Genomic DNA, 15,749 nt, shown 5'->3' on the forward strand with positions numbered 1-15,749 from the left:
TATCGTGAGTGTTGTAGATTTTATAATGTAATGTTAATAATAATATAATTAAACAAAAATACTAATTCTCTTTTATTTTTCGTAGGTTCATCTTCGTGAAGGCTATGGAAGATTAATACACTTGTATAGTAACTTATTGGTTACCAAGTTGAAATTCCACGCGCGTAATCCACGTTTTCCTGGTAACATGCTCTTGACGGCCGATGAATTGGATGCGATCGCTGAAAACGACGTCAATAATTAGTGAGTTACAAAAAAGATATTTACTTGGTTACCAGTAGATTTATAGATATAGATATTAGGATTTATGACTTGCTATTTACAGATGAGATTAACGGATGGTATGGTAAATGTGTGGCGAGTACAGATAACAGCGAAAATTTTTAAACGTCAATTAGATATTTTTTATACCTATATTTTGAATATAGTGTGCTGGCTGTATTGGAGTGTAATCACTTATCGTCAACTAAATAAACGTTTTTTTTTTCAGTTTCCAACTATGTGTCGAGTTGTTCGATTATATGGAAGACATACTCAGTCTCCAAGCTGCAGGTTTGTGGGACTAATTATAATTTTATTCGTGGATGTAAAATCGATTATTTATTATTTAATATACAATCTACAGTTTATTATTTAATATACAATCGTGTGAACACGAGTTGGTTTTAGTCGCTCAACTACAATATCCAATTCATTTAAAAAAAAAAAATATATATATATATCCCGCTGAGTTTCTTTCGCCGGTTCTTCTCAGGTCCGAGGTGCTAAATTCCGAACCGGTGGTAGATTTTTGACAATCAATAAGCAAGTGCAAACACTTCTATATTGAATAAAGATTTTTGACTTTGACTTTGACTTTGACATTTGAACGTTTGCACAGATTTTAACTTGATTCGATAAAGTTTCGATGTTTCAACTATTGCCAATTCGAGTCGGATTCAATTATTTATTAGACTTTATACACCTGCCCTGCGTTAGATAAAAAGTATTTAATGTGTTTGTTTATAGATAGCGATAGAAAAGCTAAGAGTAGGCATAACTAAAGAGATTTAGGTACATATTTTTCGTTCCATTCTAATCGAGAACTTATAATGTACAACAACGGTAATATCGATTATTTTGATAAAGTCAGTGACGTTGTGTAATAATTTTAAATAAGATAATTCCAAGTTTGCAATGTAATAAAACCTAAAAGCGTATAGAACATGGCCTATTTTAATAATCGAGAAATGTTTGAAGACGATCCTCACCCTGGGCGGCCGATTGATGCCCCCACCGCTACGGCATACTACTTCGTCATAATGTCCTCCTGATCCCGATTTGTATGGACCTTTTTCGTGTCGTTGTTCATTAGTTTCTATTGACAGTCGGTCGAAACTTGTCGGGAAGACATAATTAGAACCAGTTTTATCTCGTACATAAACCGAGCAATCAAATTCCGCGCGTACTTTTCCAATGAAATAATGAATGTGCGTGATGATCGTGATGATCGCGATGATGATACGAGGCGGCGCGCCGGTGTCCGCAGTGTTCGACAGCCTGGGCAACGCGCGCGCCAACTCCATGACGGCGAGCGGGCAGTGCCGCCTGGCCGCGCTCATCCCGTGCGCGCAGGACTCCTCGCACATCTACGACTGCAACGTGCGCCTGCTGTTCCGCCTGCACGCCGCGCTGCCGCCCGACGTGCTGGCCGGCCACCGCGAGAGGTGCCCGCCGCTGTTCCATTGCTGTCCCGTTGCTGTCCCGTTGCTGTCCCGTTGCCCACACGCGATACTAAATGCCGCACTTGTGTTCGAACAGATTTCGACAGCAATTCAAGAAGTTGAGCTCCTTCTACAAACATGCAAGCAGCCTGCAGTACTATCGGAACTTATTGACTCTGCCGGTACTGCCTTCGAATCCGCCTAACTTCTTGCTTCAGGTAACAGTTTACGCTTTATATGCAAATCATGCGGGAAATATCGTGCCTAAAATTTTCCTTCACCGCTGAGAATGCGTTTTTCAAACACTTAAACTAGAATTCTTCAGTTTAGATTCAGATTCTATGATTTGTACTAGCTTGGTTCTTGGCATTTGATTTCATCTCTTTATTAAGATATAATAGACTATTAAATACAATTAGATTCATTCTGATATTGTGTCTTAATATAAGTATGGTATGTGACGCCTGATCGTTCCACGGCCTCCTCTCTTGTGGTGAATTTTATTACAACACGCTTTACTATTTCGATTTTTATCTGACACACGCATAATTCTCAACATTGCATTTCTTCACCACTAAACACGAAATGAATGAGCACTACTTAGTTAATACGGGATTAATTTGTTTTTACAAATTATCAATGAAAAGTAAGTCCTTTTTATTGATATAACTCCCTCGTAAGTGGAAAATGTATGCATCAATTCATATTTTTTTTTTACTAATTATAACCCCGTTCCAGAGCGACTTCGGTACATACGTAACCCCAGTGGTGTCTATCCCAGAGCAACCTCAGGACGAAGTGGACACTGTGGGATCCCTTATCGACACATCCGATACCATTAGCCAGGTATTATTAAACAGGATATTATCGTACTTCCCTAGAGAAATCAATATAAGCGTGTACGTTTCTAAATGCACCTTCGTGATCTACAATAGTAAAACAAAACAATAATTTAGTTCATTGTATGTATTTTTCAATTTGGTACATAATTTCTTTCATAAATTATTATTTTAACCCCAATAAATTCCATTCTACATACGATATCTCCAACTCGGTCGGGTGTCTCAAGAATTCAGTGTCTTTTTTATCAATGAAAATTTTTGTAAAACTTTAATGGTGTTTTTTGATTATGATTTGATTTTGAAGGTAACGTAAAAATTCAGATGCAGAACTTACAGTAATAATCTGCCCCTGTCATAGACCTTCCAAAGGAAATGGTTAGTGCAAGAAATCAAAGATACATGTGTGTGTGTGTATGTGTGCGCAGCGGGCGAGCCCCGAGCGGCCGGAGCCCGACCCCATCGTGGAGCGCGACCGCCTCATCGACCATCTGCAGAACGAGCTCAAGAGGATGAGGTGCGTGCCAAGCGCGTCGCTTTCCGCTTATACCAAGTTGTATTTTTTGTAACCGATGGTTTTGGAGTCGACGACTCTCCGGTTAGCCTGTCTGAATACTGGTAGCCACGCTTTCATGGCATTTGATGCGTAAGCTATTCGAGTGCTTCGAGGTCTACTGATAGAGTGCACAGAATCCCTTCGTTTAACACCAAGTCCCGCTCATCTTCATATAATATACAAACATTATGTATAAACGATATTGCTTTACTTGACCGCTCGTGACAAATAAAAAAAATAATTAAAAACAATATAATGTTAAAAGATTAGTGATCAAAATAATTCATGTACAGGCTAGAAGTGTCGCAGATAATACAAGAGAGGAACACGATGCTGGGATCTATGAGAGAGCACTGTACGAGGTTGGAGTCGCAGCTGCGCGCGACCAGAGTAATGCTGTGCCATTTTAACGTGACGTAAGTTTTGGAATACTACAACACACAACTAAATACAATCTTATTGTTTCAGAATGAGCTTGAAGAGGAAAAGCAGAAAATGGATATTATGTCAGTCGAAACGCCGGAAATTAAAAGTATGTGTATAAAATTATATTTTACAGTTAAATTAATCACTTCTGTATACCATAGAGAATAAAATATCCACTCTAAATTGTTTGCCTCAGCAGTAAGACATTTATAGCCTGTTACTGAAACTATAATAAATCTTATTAATTATTATGTATCAAAAAAAAAAAAATTAAATGAATCAAGGAAATAACTGATTGGTATCCAAGACAATGCAAAATAATTAAAGAACGTCGTAGGTTGGAAGACGACATAAAATAATAGCAGGCAGGAGAAGAAAGACTCAAGATCGCACTTTGTTGCAAGCTTTAGGGGCCATATTGCCCAAACTGTTATGTGGTCTTTATTAACATTTAGTATTTAAGAAACAAATGTAATATGTAAAATTGTTAAATAAAGGTTATTTTTGTTAAATATGTCACATTATTTTATGTTTCATAGAAAAACTGACACAGACTGAAGAAAAAGCGAAGATATTAGATGAAAAATTTCAGAAGTTAAAGGGTGCTTATACTCAGCTACGAGAAGAACACATCGCGTTGATTAGACAGGTTAATGCTTTGATTCATATATATTCAGACTATAGACAAGTTAGTGTTAAATATTTAAACAAATTTACATCGATTTAGAATTACATAATTTTTAATTATATATTTTGTTACTTAGCAATGTATTTAACGCATATCTTTTATATATAATTATATTGGTACTTTGTAGTAATCAGTATGTGTGGACATATTATATACATAAATAGTAATACCACCTAACTAATCTCAGTTTTCAAATATCATAACCCAAAAGTTGTTTAATAGTAATCGCTAGTCAGTAAAAGGACAATCTTTTGAAGTAAATTTAATGTTTCTGTATACTATAACTTTGTATATTGTGTCTTTATTTTCTGTAATGTGGTGAACATTAAGAATATAAATCAATAAATTATTTTGCTTTAGAAAGCCGAGGTCGACAAAAACGCATCAAGCTTAAGAGCGGCCGCTGCGCAACATGAAAGTGCGAAAACCATGCTGCAGCAACAGCTGAATGATCGAATGAAGTACGTCACCATCCTCTTAAGTAACAGTTAAACAAATCCTTCAAAAAACTACACATTGGTTTGAAAATAAATGTTTCCATTTAAAGTGATTCATTGTTTCAGAGATGTCGAACTACTCCAGCAGAGTGCTTCATCGAGCGAAGAAATCGAAGCTTACAAATCAGAACTGACAAATCTTAGGACCGAACTCGAACAAGCAAGGCAGAAAGAAGTCGAACTAGAGACTCTAAGAGCATCGATGGAAGCTTTAGAAATTGAACATAAGACCGCTACCACCGAACTCGAAGTGAAACTTACAGCAGTGACGAACGAACTGAAAGAAGTTACGGAAAACAATGAGAAAATTAAACAAGAAATAAGTGAAAAAGACGTCGAATACAGTAAAGTCAGAGAGGAGTTGATATGTCTCCGACAAAAGAGTGGGGATGAGTATAAAAAAGCAGTTGAGGAGAGAGAAGATGCGTTGAAACAGCTTGCCGAACTTCAACAGCAGTATCAACATGAGAAACAGGTCAGCACTTTGTATATTTAATTTCCACATAATGCATGCATTGTTTCCATAGTATTATTAACTGTAGTATCTTATATATGTATTCCAAATGATTACTATCTTGGAAGGTGGGTGTATTTTTACATAGTGTAGTAGTAGTATCTAGGGGCATAGTCTATTTACTGGCCTTCCGTTATTTATGCTAATGCATGTATAATAAGATATGCTTAATATAATAAAGTAATCTGTCAATTAAAAATAGTAAATTAAATTGATTTAGATAACACTGCATGTTCTAATATTTGATAAAAGGTTTATTTTCAATAGGAGCAAGTTAATAATACTAACAATTTACAAGCCGATTTAGAAACATTTAAAATGAAATTAACTGAAACACAAAGTAATTTCGAGCGCCAATGTAGCAAATTAGATGAAGAGTTGTCTGACAAAAATCAAGAATTTGAAAGTATTTTAAAGAAAAAAGAGATTGAAATTGAAGAGTCTGTCAGTAAACTTACTTTATTACAAAGTAGTATTGAAAGTATTAAAAGTAATAATGATGAATTAATTAGAAACCAGGCAGATGAGATCAATGGTCTTAAAACAGTGATCAACGTAATGACGCAAAATTTAGAAACATCAGAAAAGTTAATTGTAGATTTAGGGAAACAAATTATGACATTAAATAATAAACTTGAAGAAGAATATCTTGAGAAAACCAAATTAACAAATGTTCTAACTGAACGAAGTAAAGAGGTTTCAGATCTACAAAACAAAATTAAATGTTTATTAGAAACTCTTAATAATAAAGATACTTTGATAAAAGAAATTGAAGATTTAAAAGACAAGGAATCAAAAGATCAACTTACAAGAGTTGAACATCTAGAAGAATCGATTCAATCAAAGGATAATATAATAGATAAACTTTCATTACAATATCAAGAGCTGTCTTCAAGATTTGAGGAAAAAATCATAGAAATTGATACTATTAAAAATGACTATATGATCGAGAGGAAATCTTTGGAAAGTCGACTGGAACAATTATCTCTTGTAAATGACAAAACGGTAGCTGAGCGAGATATCTTAATTTCTGAAAAACAGGTTTGTGTTCATTCATTTGCTGTAATCAAATAGTAAGTACCGGCTTCAACTAAAAATATCATGTTGAAGGTAATTAGTCAAACAATGCTAATTACTCTTACAAATGTCAAATCAAATATATCAAAAACCGATAAACCATTCCTAAAGTAAACAACGTATTACGTTTATTGTGTACATTAAAATTGTTATATAAGTGTAATGTTTTATCAGGATCTTGAATCTATTGTGATGGAGTTGAAGGATATACAAATAAAGTCACGTGATCAGATTGATCAAGCTTTAAAAACAAATACTGAATTGGAAGCAACATTTAAACAAGAGATAGAAAATATCAAATTACAATATGAATCTAAGAATTCTGAAAAAGACAACGAAATAAAAATATTAACTGAGAATTTGGAACGCAATGAAGTTAATTTTAACAACATTAGGCTTTCACAAACGGAAGAAGTAAATAAATATAAAACACAAATAGAAGAACTTGAACATTTAAGAATGAAAGAAAGAGAGGAATATACGCGTACTATTTCTGAAAAAGAATCAAAAGTTCAGGTTAGACTAACTGGTGACTGGTGTTTGTTGTGTTTTTTTTTTATCAAACATAATGCTTTGGTGGTGGATAAACATTTATAATTACTAAATGGATACATATTTTCTTAATTAAAAAAATCGTCGATGATGTAAAATACAGAAAAAAAAACTTTTGCAATTTTGTTGGTAATTGTTCATCTCAGTACTGTTCTATCTCATAAGTTCATCGTCGTTGCTTCGAAATTTGTTATACTTTGTCTTGTGTATTATAAACCTTTTGTCATATTTCGTGTAATCTAAGCTTACTTGTGGTTTTAATATATCTTCTTAGAAATTAGTTGCATGATATCTAATGGCATGTTTTATTTTCCGACTACGCTCTATCTCTGCATCTCTACAAAAATCTGCATGTGGAATACTTCTGGTGCCCTATTATTATACGTTTCGGACTGGACGTCGACGGCGCTACGTTAAGTATATTCTTGATAAAATAGTTGATTGAAGCTAGATTAGAGCATACTGAAAGCGAACGACTGAACGCCGAGTGTGAATTGCAGGACTTGTTGCAACAAAATACAATCCTGGAAGCAGACATGGGCTCGCTCAAAATACAGTTGGAAGAAGCTAAACAGGCCGTCAAGAAACGTAAGTTGTTTTTTCGTAAGACAGACCAACCGACCAAAAGACGCTCTGTCTTATTTTTCTTAGCGTATTACTCTTTGCTATAAAAACTTCTTTCTTTGCCTTATAGTATAATTCAGTTATAGTTTTCGAATTTTTGTCGCCTAATGTTAAAGCAACTGTAATTGATGTAGAAAGATTACAATGTTTTCTCTAAATTTCATTTTTATATGCCTGGCATTTGATTTTTTTTTCTTTTCAGAGACATCTAAATTGGTGTCCTGTGCCGGTGAAACCGCATTAGAGGTGATGAACGGAGCACTCTCTGCTTTTGAAAACTCGAATGCTCAAGATGCAAATAACCTAGCGGCGGAATTAGCTATTAAGGCATTGGAGGAGCTCACTGATAACGCGAGGGTTAGTTCTTAAACATTAATTTTGTAATTCACTTATACCATTGGATAAGCTCCCTCATATGATATATTCTACCGCCAGTCAGCAATGCTTAGTGTGGTTATGTTTCGAATTGATAGATGATGAGCTAGTATAACTACAGACCATGACATCTTAGTTCCCAGGGTTGGTTGCGCAAGGCGATATAAGGAATGCTTAATATTTTTTACAACTCCAATATCTATGGGCGGTGGTGACCACTTACCACCAGGTGGACTATTTGCCTTTATACCATAAAAACTGCTAATGTCGCATGATATGTTTTAGATTGAAGGCAAAGAAGAAGACGTAGCAAAATCTGCAATTTTCGCAGCTCACAACGCGGCAAAGCTTTCCGCTTACATCGCAGATCTATCCAACATCACCACAGACATCGAGCTGTCGGATAGTAAGTGTATCTTCGTCGGTATTCTATTCTCAATAAGAATGTGACTGACCGATTACGATAATAATCATACGTACTTTTTCCTTTCTTTTAATACAATCCAATCCCAGGGACCGCAAATCTGACGGGAGAGGTTTCATGCACAAGATAAACTATAACTATAAACTATAAACAAATATGCTATTGTGAATTTTTAAACGACAATTATATGTAACGTAATAATGAGAAATCGTCTGCTTCATTCATGAATGTTTATGTTTGTCAATAGAACAAATTATTGCCGTATCGAGCATCCGACACAGCGAAAGCCCACTCGGACCTCCTTACAGTAGATATATTTTATTCGCTTAGAACTGAACACGGAGTGCCGCGAAATGCTGACGTCGACGAAGCTGTGCCTCGAGGCGCTGTCGGGCGGCGCCGTGGAGGCGGCGGGCTGTGCGCAGGCGCGCGCCGCCGTGCAGAGCGTGCTGCTCGCCGCGCGGGGCGCCGACGCGCACGCCGCGCGCGCGCGCTGCGTGGACGACGAGCTGGCCGACATGGACCGCGCCATCGAGGCCGCCGCCGCGCAGATCGAGGCGAGTCGCGCGACTAGCCCGCTCGCTTGCTGCTTCATATATTATTTATCTCTATTGTAACATTTATGTCGTTACAGAAAATGTTGGCAGCCAGTCGAGCCGGCGATACGGGCATTAAATTAGAAGTAAACGAGAAGATCCTGGACGCTTGCACTACGCTGATGGCCGCGGTCAAGATCCTCGTCCAGGATAGCAGAAAACTCCAGAACGAGCTGGGCGATCCGAAGACTCGCCAGAAAATGTATAGACGAAACCCGCAGTGGTCGGAAGGTCTCATTTCTGCTTCGAAAGCGGTCGTATTCGCTGCCAAACTCTTGGTGTGAGTAAAGTTTTTTTTTTGTATAAATCATATTTTCATAATATAGAGTTGCGCCTCAGTGATCTATATCCATCAATATACGGGGTCAAAGTATTATATGTATGGATTTTTTATTGGCAGCACGTCGGCGGACGAGGCGGTGGGCGCGGCGGGGCGCGTGGAGGGCGTGTCGGCGGCGGCGCACGAGGTGGCGGCCAGCACGGCGCAGCTCGTGGCCGCGTCGCGCGCCAAGGCGCCGCCCGCGGCGCCTGCGCTCGCCAGCCTCACCGCCGCCTCGCGCGCCGTGGCCGCTGCCGCCGGCGCCGTCGTCGCCTCGGTGCGCGGCGCCTCCGCCCTCGTGCGCGACCAGGGTGAGTCCAAGTCCGCGCCGGACCGCGCGCGCCCCGCTAGTCGTAGCGTGCCAGTGAGCTAGTTTGTTGTGTCGTACAGAGGCGCTAGACACGTCGGCGCTGTCGTTGACGGCCACGCGGCGGCTGGAGATGGAGAGCAAGGTGCGCGCGTTGGAGCTGGAGAGCGCGTTGGACGCGGAGCGCGCCCGCCTCGCCGCGCTGCGCAAGCGACACTACCACCTCGCGCAACTGCATGAGGTGACAACGCACTACAATTAATCGAATTCCTCCTATTTTTTTAAGTAGTTGTACAATTAAACTGAAAAAAATCTGCTATAGTTCTATCATACAGCCATTATCTTATATATTAGATTAGATAGAATTTATTGTGGTGTCCTAGGATATGACTTTCGTTACATTGGCATAACAGCTATACTATGCATTGGCATATAACTATTCTATTATACCTCTATGCCATTGAATGAGATATTTATTGAGTTTGTTAGGATTTCCTTTCACGTTCAGTGCAATGATTTTTAGCATCCAGCCAAGCAGTCTGTTTCATCAATCAGCCGGTAACGTAGTATTTTTCTTATTTCAGAATGGGAAGGTGACAAATGGAGAAGAATGAACATACCATGAAAAACATATAAAACTTACTGACATGACAAAATTTAAACATTTACAAAAGCACTTTATTTTGACAAACATTCTAAAGATGCATTTAAACTGTTTACAACGATTTTTTTACCAAAAAAATACATATAACCAAACTGCTCATAACATTTCACCGTAGTATGTAATTATTAACAACAAGAGTAAAAGTCTTCCTGTTGTAGAAGGCTCAATTTAAATTAGAAAAGGTTACTAAATAAAAAAAAAAATTAAAAGCACTTTCGAAAACTTTACGATTAAAATCATCCTTATTACACATTTAAGATTATCGTTTTTTATTTTTAAATATACCATTCCAAATGAAATTAATGCTGTTTATTTTTATAATTTACAAGAAAAAAAAGATATGAATTAAAATACATTTTGAATATCGAATGCATTTTAATAGAACGTAAATGTTCAGGCTTAGAACAAACTAAAAAATGTCATAATAAAATAAAACAGTTGCTTTTTATTAAATTTATAACGGACTCGTTAATTATTAATGACAATAAATTATTATGAACGTCTATTATGATTAAAACCGAACCACTAAATATTAAATGAAATTGTTACCTATTAAAAATAGGCTTGTGCTGTTCTAAGTTTGTTCTTGCCGTGTCTTCAGATTAAGCTTTAAGAATGAGACTAAGTTATAGAATATGTGAAAATTACTTTTCTATGTACCTTCATGTATAATATAATCCTAACTCACTTGCTAAATATAATTAAATGTTTTATCAGTGTCTTTTCGTTGATAACACTACATGTAAATGTAATTACAGAGAAACTTGTTTAATCCTATAAACTTCACTAATAATATATTATGAAAATCTACATTTGTATTTGTAACGAGAATGGTGATGACAATGATGGAATTATTGTAGTCCTTAAGTGTTTTAAATATTTATATACATATTGTGTTTACTAATAAAATGTCTACAAATTATTCTTTTTCATACTCATTTACCTTACCTATTATTTACTTATGTACTTTTCACTTACAAAATATCTTGGACATTTAAAATAAAATGACCCGCACGAACATATAATTTCAAGTGTTTTAAAATTGTTTATTAATTTTAAAAATAGCGATGCTTTTATTTGCTAATATTCCATTGTGCAATAGAATTATTTACATTGAGCTTGCAATTCTGTCATCATTATGTTCATAAGAAAATTTCATCAATTTGGTTCAGTTTAGGCCGTGATAGAGAACAGAAAGACAGCCATAGTTAATTTCGCATTTATAATATTAGTATTGATATATGTATATAACATTTTTAATTTTATGACGCTTGAATGATTTATCGCAGAACAAACTAAATTCTTGTATCTCTTGATAAATATTTTGTAATATTCTTTTAAAAATAATTACGTAACAAACATTTTGTAAAGTACTTAGATACAGTAAACGAATGTTATAGTCTTATATTTTACTCTTACCTATGGACATGGCATTTAAATTAAATTGTTTAAGTCTTTAAATAAAGTTAAAAATTGTTTACTTATCAATCATAAATATTCTTTTTAGTAGTTTAATTCCTGAACACTATATGTACAATAATAATCGTCATTTTTAATTAACCTATTATACTTTTACGACAGACGCGCATGTCCTTAATTGATATTGACATCATTAATGACTATGACAGTTTCAGAACAACAGAGGCGAACTAATTAGCCAACTTTTGCCTGTTAATTTATAGTAAGTATACAACCTGGCACGCTCTATCTGAGCAAATAATTATTGAGAGATATGTGAAATTTTCTTTAAGTATCCGATATAAAAGTTAAGCTAGAAATAATTTTGTCTACAAGAACGAGTTAAGTATTGTTTATATGTTTCAATTATCCAAAAGATTACTATTTTTTAAATATTATTGGCACCAAGTAGCAATAGTTAATTATAACTGGGAAATCAGGGTAGTTCTTGTAGTTAATAATGAGAAGTACAATATTTGTTTTTACATTTTTTATCATACAATATATTTGTTGTACAATAGCTATCATAAAATAAACACAACAAGCATGGCATTATGCTACTACACTTATGTGTAAGATATTACATACAATTAAAACAATAAACATGAATAAATCCTTAAAATTTTCAATTCAATATCAATGTATAATGTAAATTAAATGTAAAATCTATAATAAAAGCAGGAAATAATAATCAAACTTATACAGATAATTAAGTCACAAGTTATATTTTTAAGTTAAATTATTTGTGCACAAAACCTTCTATTAAGATTATTAGCAAGAGTTATAATCCTGCAAGAGTTAGGCCGTTCATGAACATAAATATTCTAACGTAATATTTGTGCAAGATGCTTTTACCAATAATTAAAGTAACTAATATTGGTATATCAAAAACTTACAAGATGGTAAATCCTTCAAAAATTTAGCACCACATATAAAACATCTCACTTTTGAAATACTGATTATAATGACTTTCATTTGATCGTTAATTTATTGGACATATTTCAATCAATTTGAGACATGATAGAAGACTAGGTGTCTTACTTAAAAACATGAATAGAAGAATAGAAGGGACGCAAAAGATATTGAAGATTTAGTGAGAGTTTTGTATCATTACACTAGAACTGCATTACAGTGGAGGTTCATGCCACTTTGAATGCCTCTCCCGAACAAGTTGCACAATCTTGACATGAACAGCTTGATACTTTTCAAACTTTGGTGGAATTGGGCATAGTCGGTAAGATACTTCATCTCCAGGCAGAGGTACATACTCTCCTTCAATACTGTAATTATTAAAGATAATTAAATAGATTTTTCTTCAGTATTATTTAAATATAAAGGTATTATTGTTAAAAATTTCTTTGAAATCAGATTCATTTTTCAGAGTATTTTAAGTTATATTCATTAAATCTGTATAGTATAATTGATTAATTAGTGTAAAAATGCTTACTCTGAAATATGTAGAAATAGATCTTCACCGCCTTTTAATGGTTTTATAAAACCGTGACCTTTTTCGCGACAAAAAGATTTTATCTTTCCGTATTCGATAGGATTTTGAAGTGCTCTTTCGGACCTTAAAGTATATATTAAAATAAAAGTATTAATATTAAGACATAGGAGAAAATAAAAGGAAAATATATTGATAAGCTCACGTTGAAGCGGTTCGGTTTCTTCTTGTTATTATGGGGCTGGGAAGCTGGAGATGTGTTAAAGTTTTATTAGGAGAATCGTCATTGTTAAACCCGTTGTCGCTCGACATATTTTAGTCAAGCAGAAGTAACAAAACAAGAAGGAAACTACAAATTAATTATAAAATTAATGAAGAACAAGAACTGCCAAATTACAATCAACACAACTCAAGTAGCATAGATAATACATATATACTGAAAGTACAAAGTAGACAGAAGTCAGAAATTAAAACTAAAAGTATAGAGGGCAGTAGTAATGCCGTCAGCCGTGTCTCGTTGACGTTCAGTGATCAGTCACTTGCTAGTTGCTGTTTGTTTTGTCAGTTGCGGTTTGCCAAGGTCCACAGATCTAAGCACAGACATCATCGCAAAAACTTGGTTCCTTGTTTTTCGTTGTTATTTTTTTTAGAAAAATTTGGAAGTTTGTTACTTTCTAAAAATTTTAATATTAAACTCATAACAAATCGAATATAATGGAATGAATGCTTTAAGTGGAAACTTGATTGATTTGTGTTTTATGTTATTTTTGTTTTATATTAGAGTGTTTTTAAAATTGTTTGTTTCCCAAATAAATAAATAGTATGTAAATGTAAGGTTTGTTTATTTTCATTCCTTCTTCGATTGAAATAGGTATAGGGGAACCTGTTTTATCTAAGTTTAACATTTTAGTTTTAAATAAAGTAATGGTAAAATTAAGACTTGTCAAATATGTGAGTATATTAAAGCAACTATTGAACTGTATAATTTAATAATTATGATGTTTGTAGACAATTTATTAATCTGGGAACAAAAGTCGCTATAATCCAAGTTACATCTAGCTTGAGTTGTATAAGCTATACTTTGCACAAGTGGGCGTAACCACGTGCATTTACTGTAGTGGATAAATTCTTCACTTGCATTAGTGACTATAATAAATGGGTGAACACATCAAATTTAATAGTTACATTAACATTTAATTTTTTGCTTACTTAATCGACTTTTAATTTAAATAAAAACAATCAAATTTTTTATCTTTATCCTCAACTTGTAACTTGTTTCTTTATCCTACAATATTGACTAAGATAAATAATAAATAATAATAGCTGGGGTCCAAAGTATAACATCGTAACATGTTTTTTTTTAACAAACTAAAATATTTTTTTTCAACATACTTAAAATTGAGCCTCGACACATATACCATCGTTTACCAAGATGTATTGAAATTAGAGCGCAAATAAAAGCATTAAAATAAATGTACATCATGTTCAATGAATAGAAAACAAAAAACGTGCAAAAAACGTACTTTTTGAACCATATATAATAAATTAGATTTTTATCATTACAGATACGGCGAAACGCAACTGACCGTATGTAACTTACGCTAGATTTTACAAAGAATACTTCGACAGCCATAGACAATATTATATCAAAAGGAGACAATTTAAAACATTAAGTCCCTACTCTCTTTGTCCAACACAACCAGTCATTGGACTGCTTTGCATTGTACGTTAGTATAACAGGTTGTCCTAATGTTTATAGTTCCTTAATTCTTCCCATGAACCAGAAATTTATTTGATAGGTTTATTCTTTTTAAATTTGACTTGTTGTTCGTTTCGAATTCATACGGATTAAATAAGGATTTTATCTCGTGGTTTTATTTAAGCAATAAAATATAAATATTTACTTAGCGATCTAAAAATTAATATATAAAATAGATATTTGTATATCTATTAAATTATGCAACACATAAGGCTACTTTATAGCCTACGTCCGTTTTAAAACTATAAATATGAATGAAAGTTATATACAAATAGAATTTGAATTTTTGGATGACAACGAAATAAACAAATCAAACTTATTCGGTGTGTCAAATGCACAAGAATAAATATTTAACATTTAGACTGCGACTATCCAATGCTATTTTACTATTTATATACACCTAATCTAATAACTTTACTATTAATGAACAAAATTAGACATATGTAGATACTAAGTATGTACAAAAATTGGAGTGTAATTGAAATAAAGTTTCACTAATTATCATCATGAATTTAACTAATTTGTATACATACTATAGTATTTAATTGTTTATTGTACACATTACACGGATAATCGTAGAAATTATTTTGGGCATAATAAGTTTTTGTTGTTCTGAATATTTTATTTTACAGAATTTAGGGACATTAAGATTTAAAAACCTAATAAATGAGGGCTATCAATAACATCATTTAACAGTTAAAATGGAAAGATTTGATCACTCAACATACAGCGAACTTCTTATGGACTTAATTTAGACGGAATATAACATTAGTCATAGAACTTATATTGAAAACGATTCATAGCTTTCATTTGTATTTTCTCTAGAGACTCTATAAGTTTTCGGAGTTTAAGAAGTTTAATTCCTTACTAACCCTCAATACAAAGCCAAGCATTCAACAGGATTTATGAAACAACAATATGGTCTAT

General features: G+C 34.1%; 2 protein-coding genes across 8 annotated transcripts in view; one reads left to right on the forward strand and one right to left on the reverse strand.

Moving 5' to 3' along the window:
- The window catches only part of LOC125068471 (huntingtin-interacting protein 1-related protein), a 28,162-nt gene extending 17,075 nt beyond the window's left edge, over positions 1–11,087 (forward strand). For 3 of the 7 annotated variants that reach the window (XM_047677606.1, XM_047677607.1, XM_047677608.1), the window contains exons 5-25: positions 86–243; positions 491–552; positions 1,529–1,706; positions 1,801–1,921; positions 2,442–2,549; positions 2,971–3,059; positions 3,392–3,488; positions 3,567–3,630; positions 4,064–4,173; positions 4,573–4,673; positions 4,776–5,184; positions 5,491–6,264; positions 6,475–6,816; positions 7,290–7,440; positions 7,679–7,833; positions 8,137–8,257; positions 8,606–8,832; positions 8,910–9,151; positions 9,272–9,501; positions 9,581–9,738; positions 10,082–11,084. In XM_047677606.1, the coding sequence (XP_047533562.1) occupies positions 86–243; positions 491–552; positions 1,529–1,706; positions 1,801–1,921; positions 2,442–2,549; positions 2,971–3,059; positions 3,392–3,488; positions 3,567–3,630; positions 4,064–4,173; positions 4,573–4,673; positions 4,776–5,184; positions 5,491–6,264; positions 6,475–6,816; positions 7,290–7,440; positions 7,679–7,833; positions 8,137–8,257; positions 8,606–8,832; positions 8,910–9,151; positions 9,272–9,501; positions 9,581–9,738; positions 10,082–10,111 (3,927 nt within the window). In that variant the 3' untranslated portion in view covers positions 10,112–11,084. Of the gene's footprint in view, positions 1–85; positions 244–490; positions 553–1,528; positions 1,707–1,800; positions 1,922–2,441; positions 2,550–2,970; positions 3,060–3,391; positions 3,489–3,566; positions 3,631–4,063; positions 4,174–4,572; positions 4,674–4,775; positions 5,185–5,490; positions 6,265–6,474; positions 6,817–7,289; positions 7,441–7,678; positions 7,834–8,136; positions 8,258–8,605; positions 8,833–8,909; positions 9,152–9,271; positions 9,502–9,580; positions 9,739–10,081 lie in introns of all 7 variants that reach the window. The other 4 variants (XM_047677605.1, XM_047677609.1, XM_047677610.1 and 1 more) reach the window with 4 other exon arrangements.
- A 1,026-nt stretch (positions 11,088–12,113) lies between these two features.
- On the reverse strand, positions 12,114–13,600 carry LOC125068201 (cold shock domain-containing protein CG9705). Its single transcript, XM_047677254.1, has 4 exons — positions 13,517–13,600; positions 13,269–13,480; positions 13,067–13,189; positions 12,114–12,899 (listed from the first exon to the last, which is right to left on the reverse strand). The coding sequence occupies exons 2-4, from the start codon at positions 13,373–13,375 to the stop codon at positions 12,746–12,748; spliced, it is 384 nt and encodes a 127-aa protein (XP_047533210.1). The 5' UTR covers positions 13,376–13,480; positions 13,517–13,600; the 3' UTR covers positions 12,114–12,745.
- Between the last annotated feature and the right edge of the window lie 2,149 nt (positions 13,601–15,749).

This window comes from Vanessa atalanta, chromosome 13 (assembly GCF_905147765.1).
Source record: "Vanessa atalanta chromosome 13, ilVanAtal1.2, whole genome shotgun sequence".
In the NCBI taxonomy this organism is placed as follows: Eukaryota; Metazoa; Arthropoda; class Insecta; order Lepidoptera; family Nymphalidae; genus Vanessa; species Vanessa atalanta.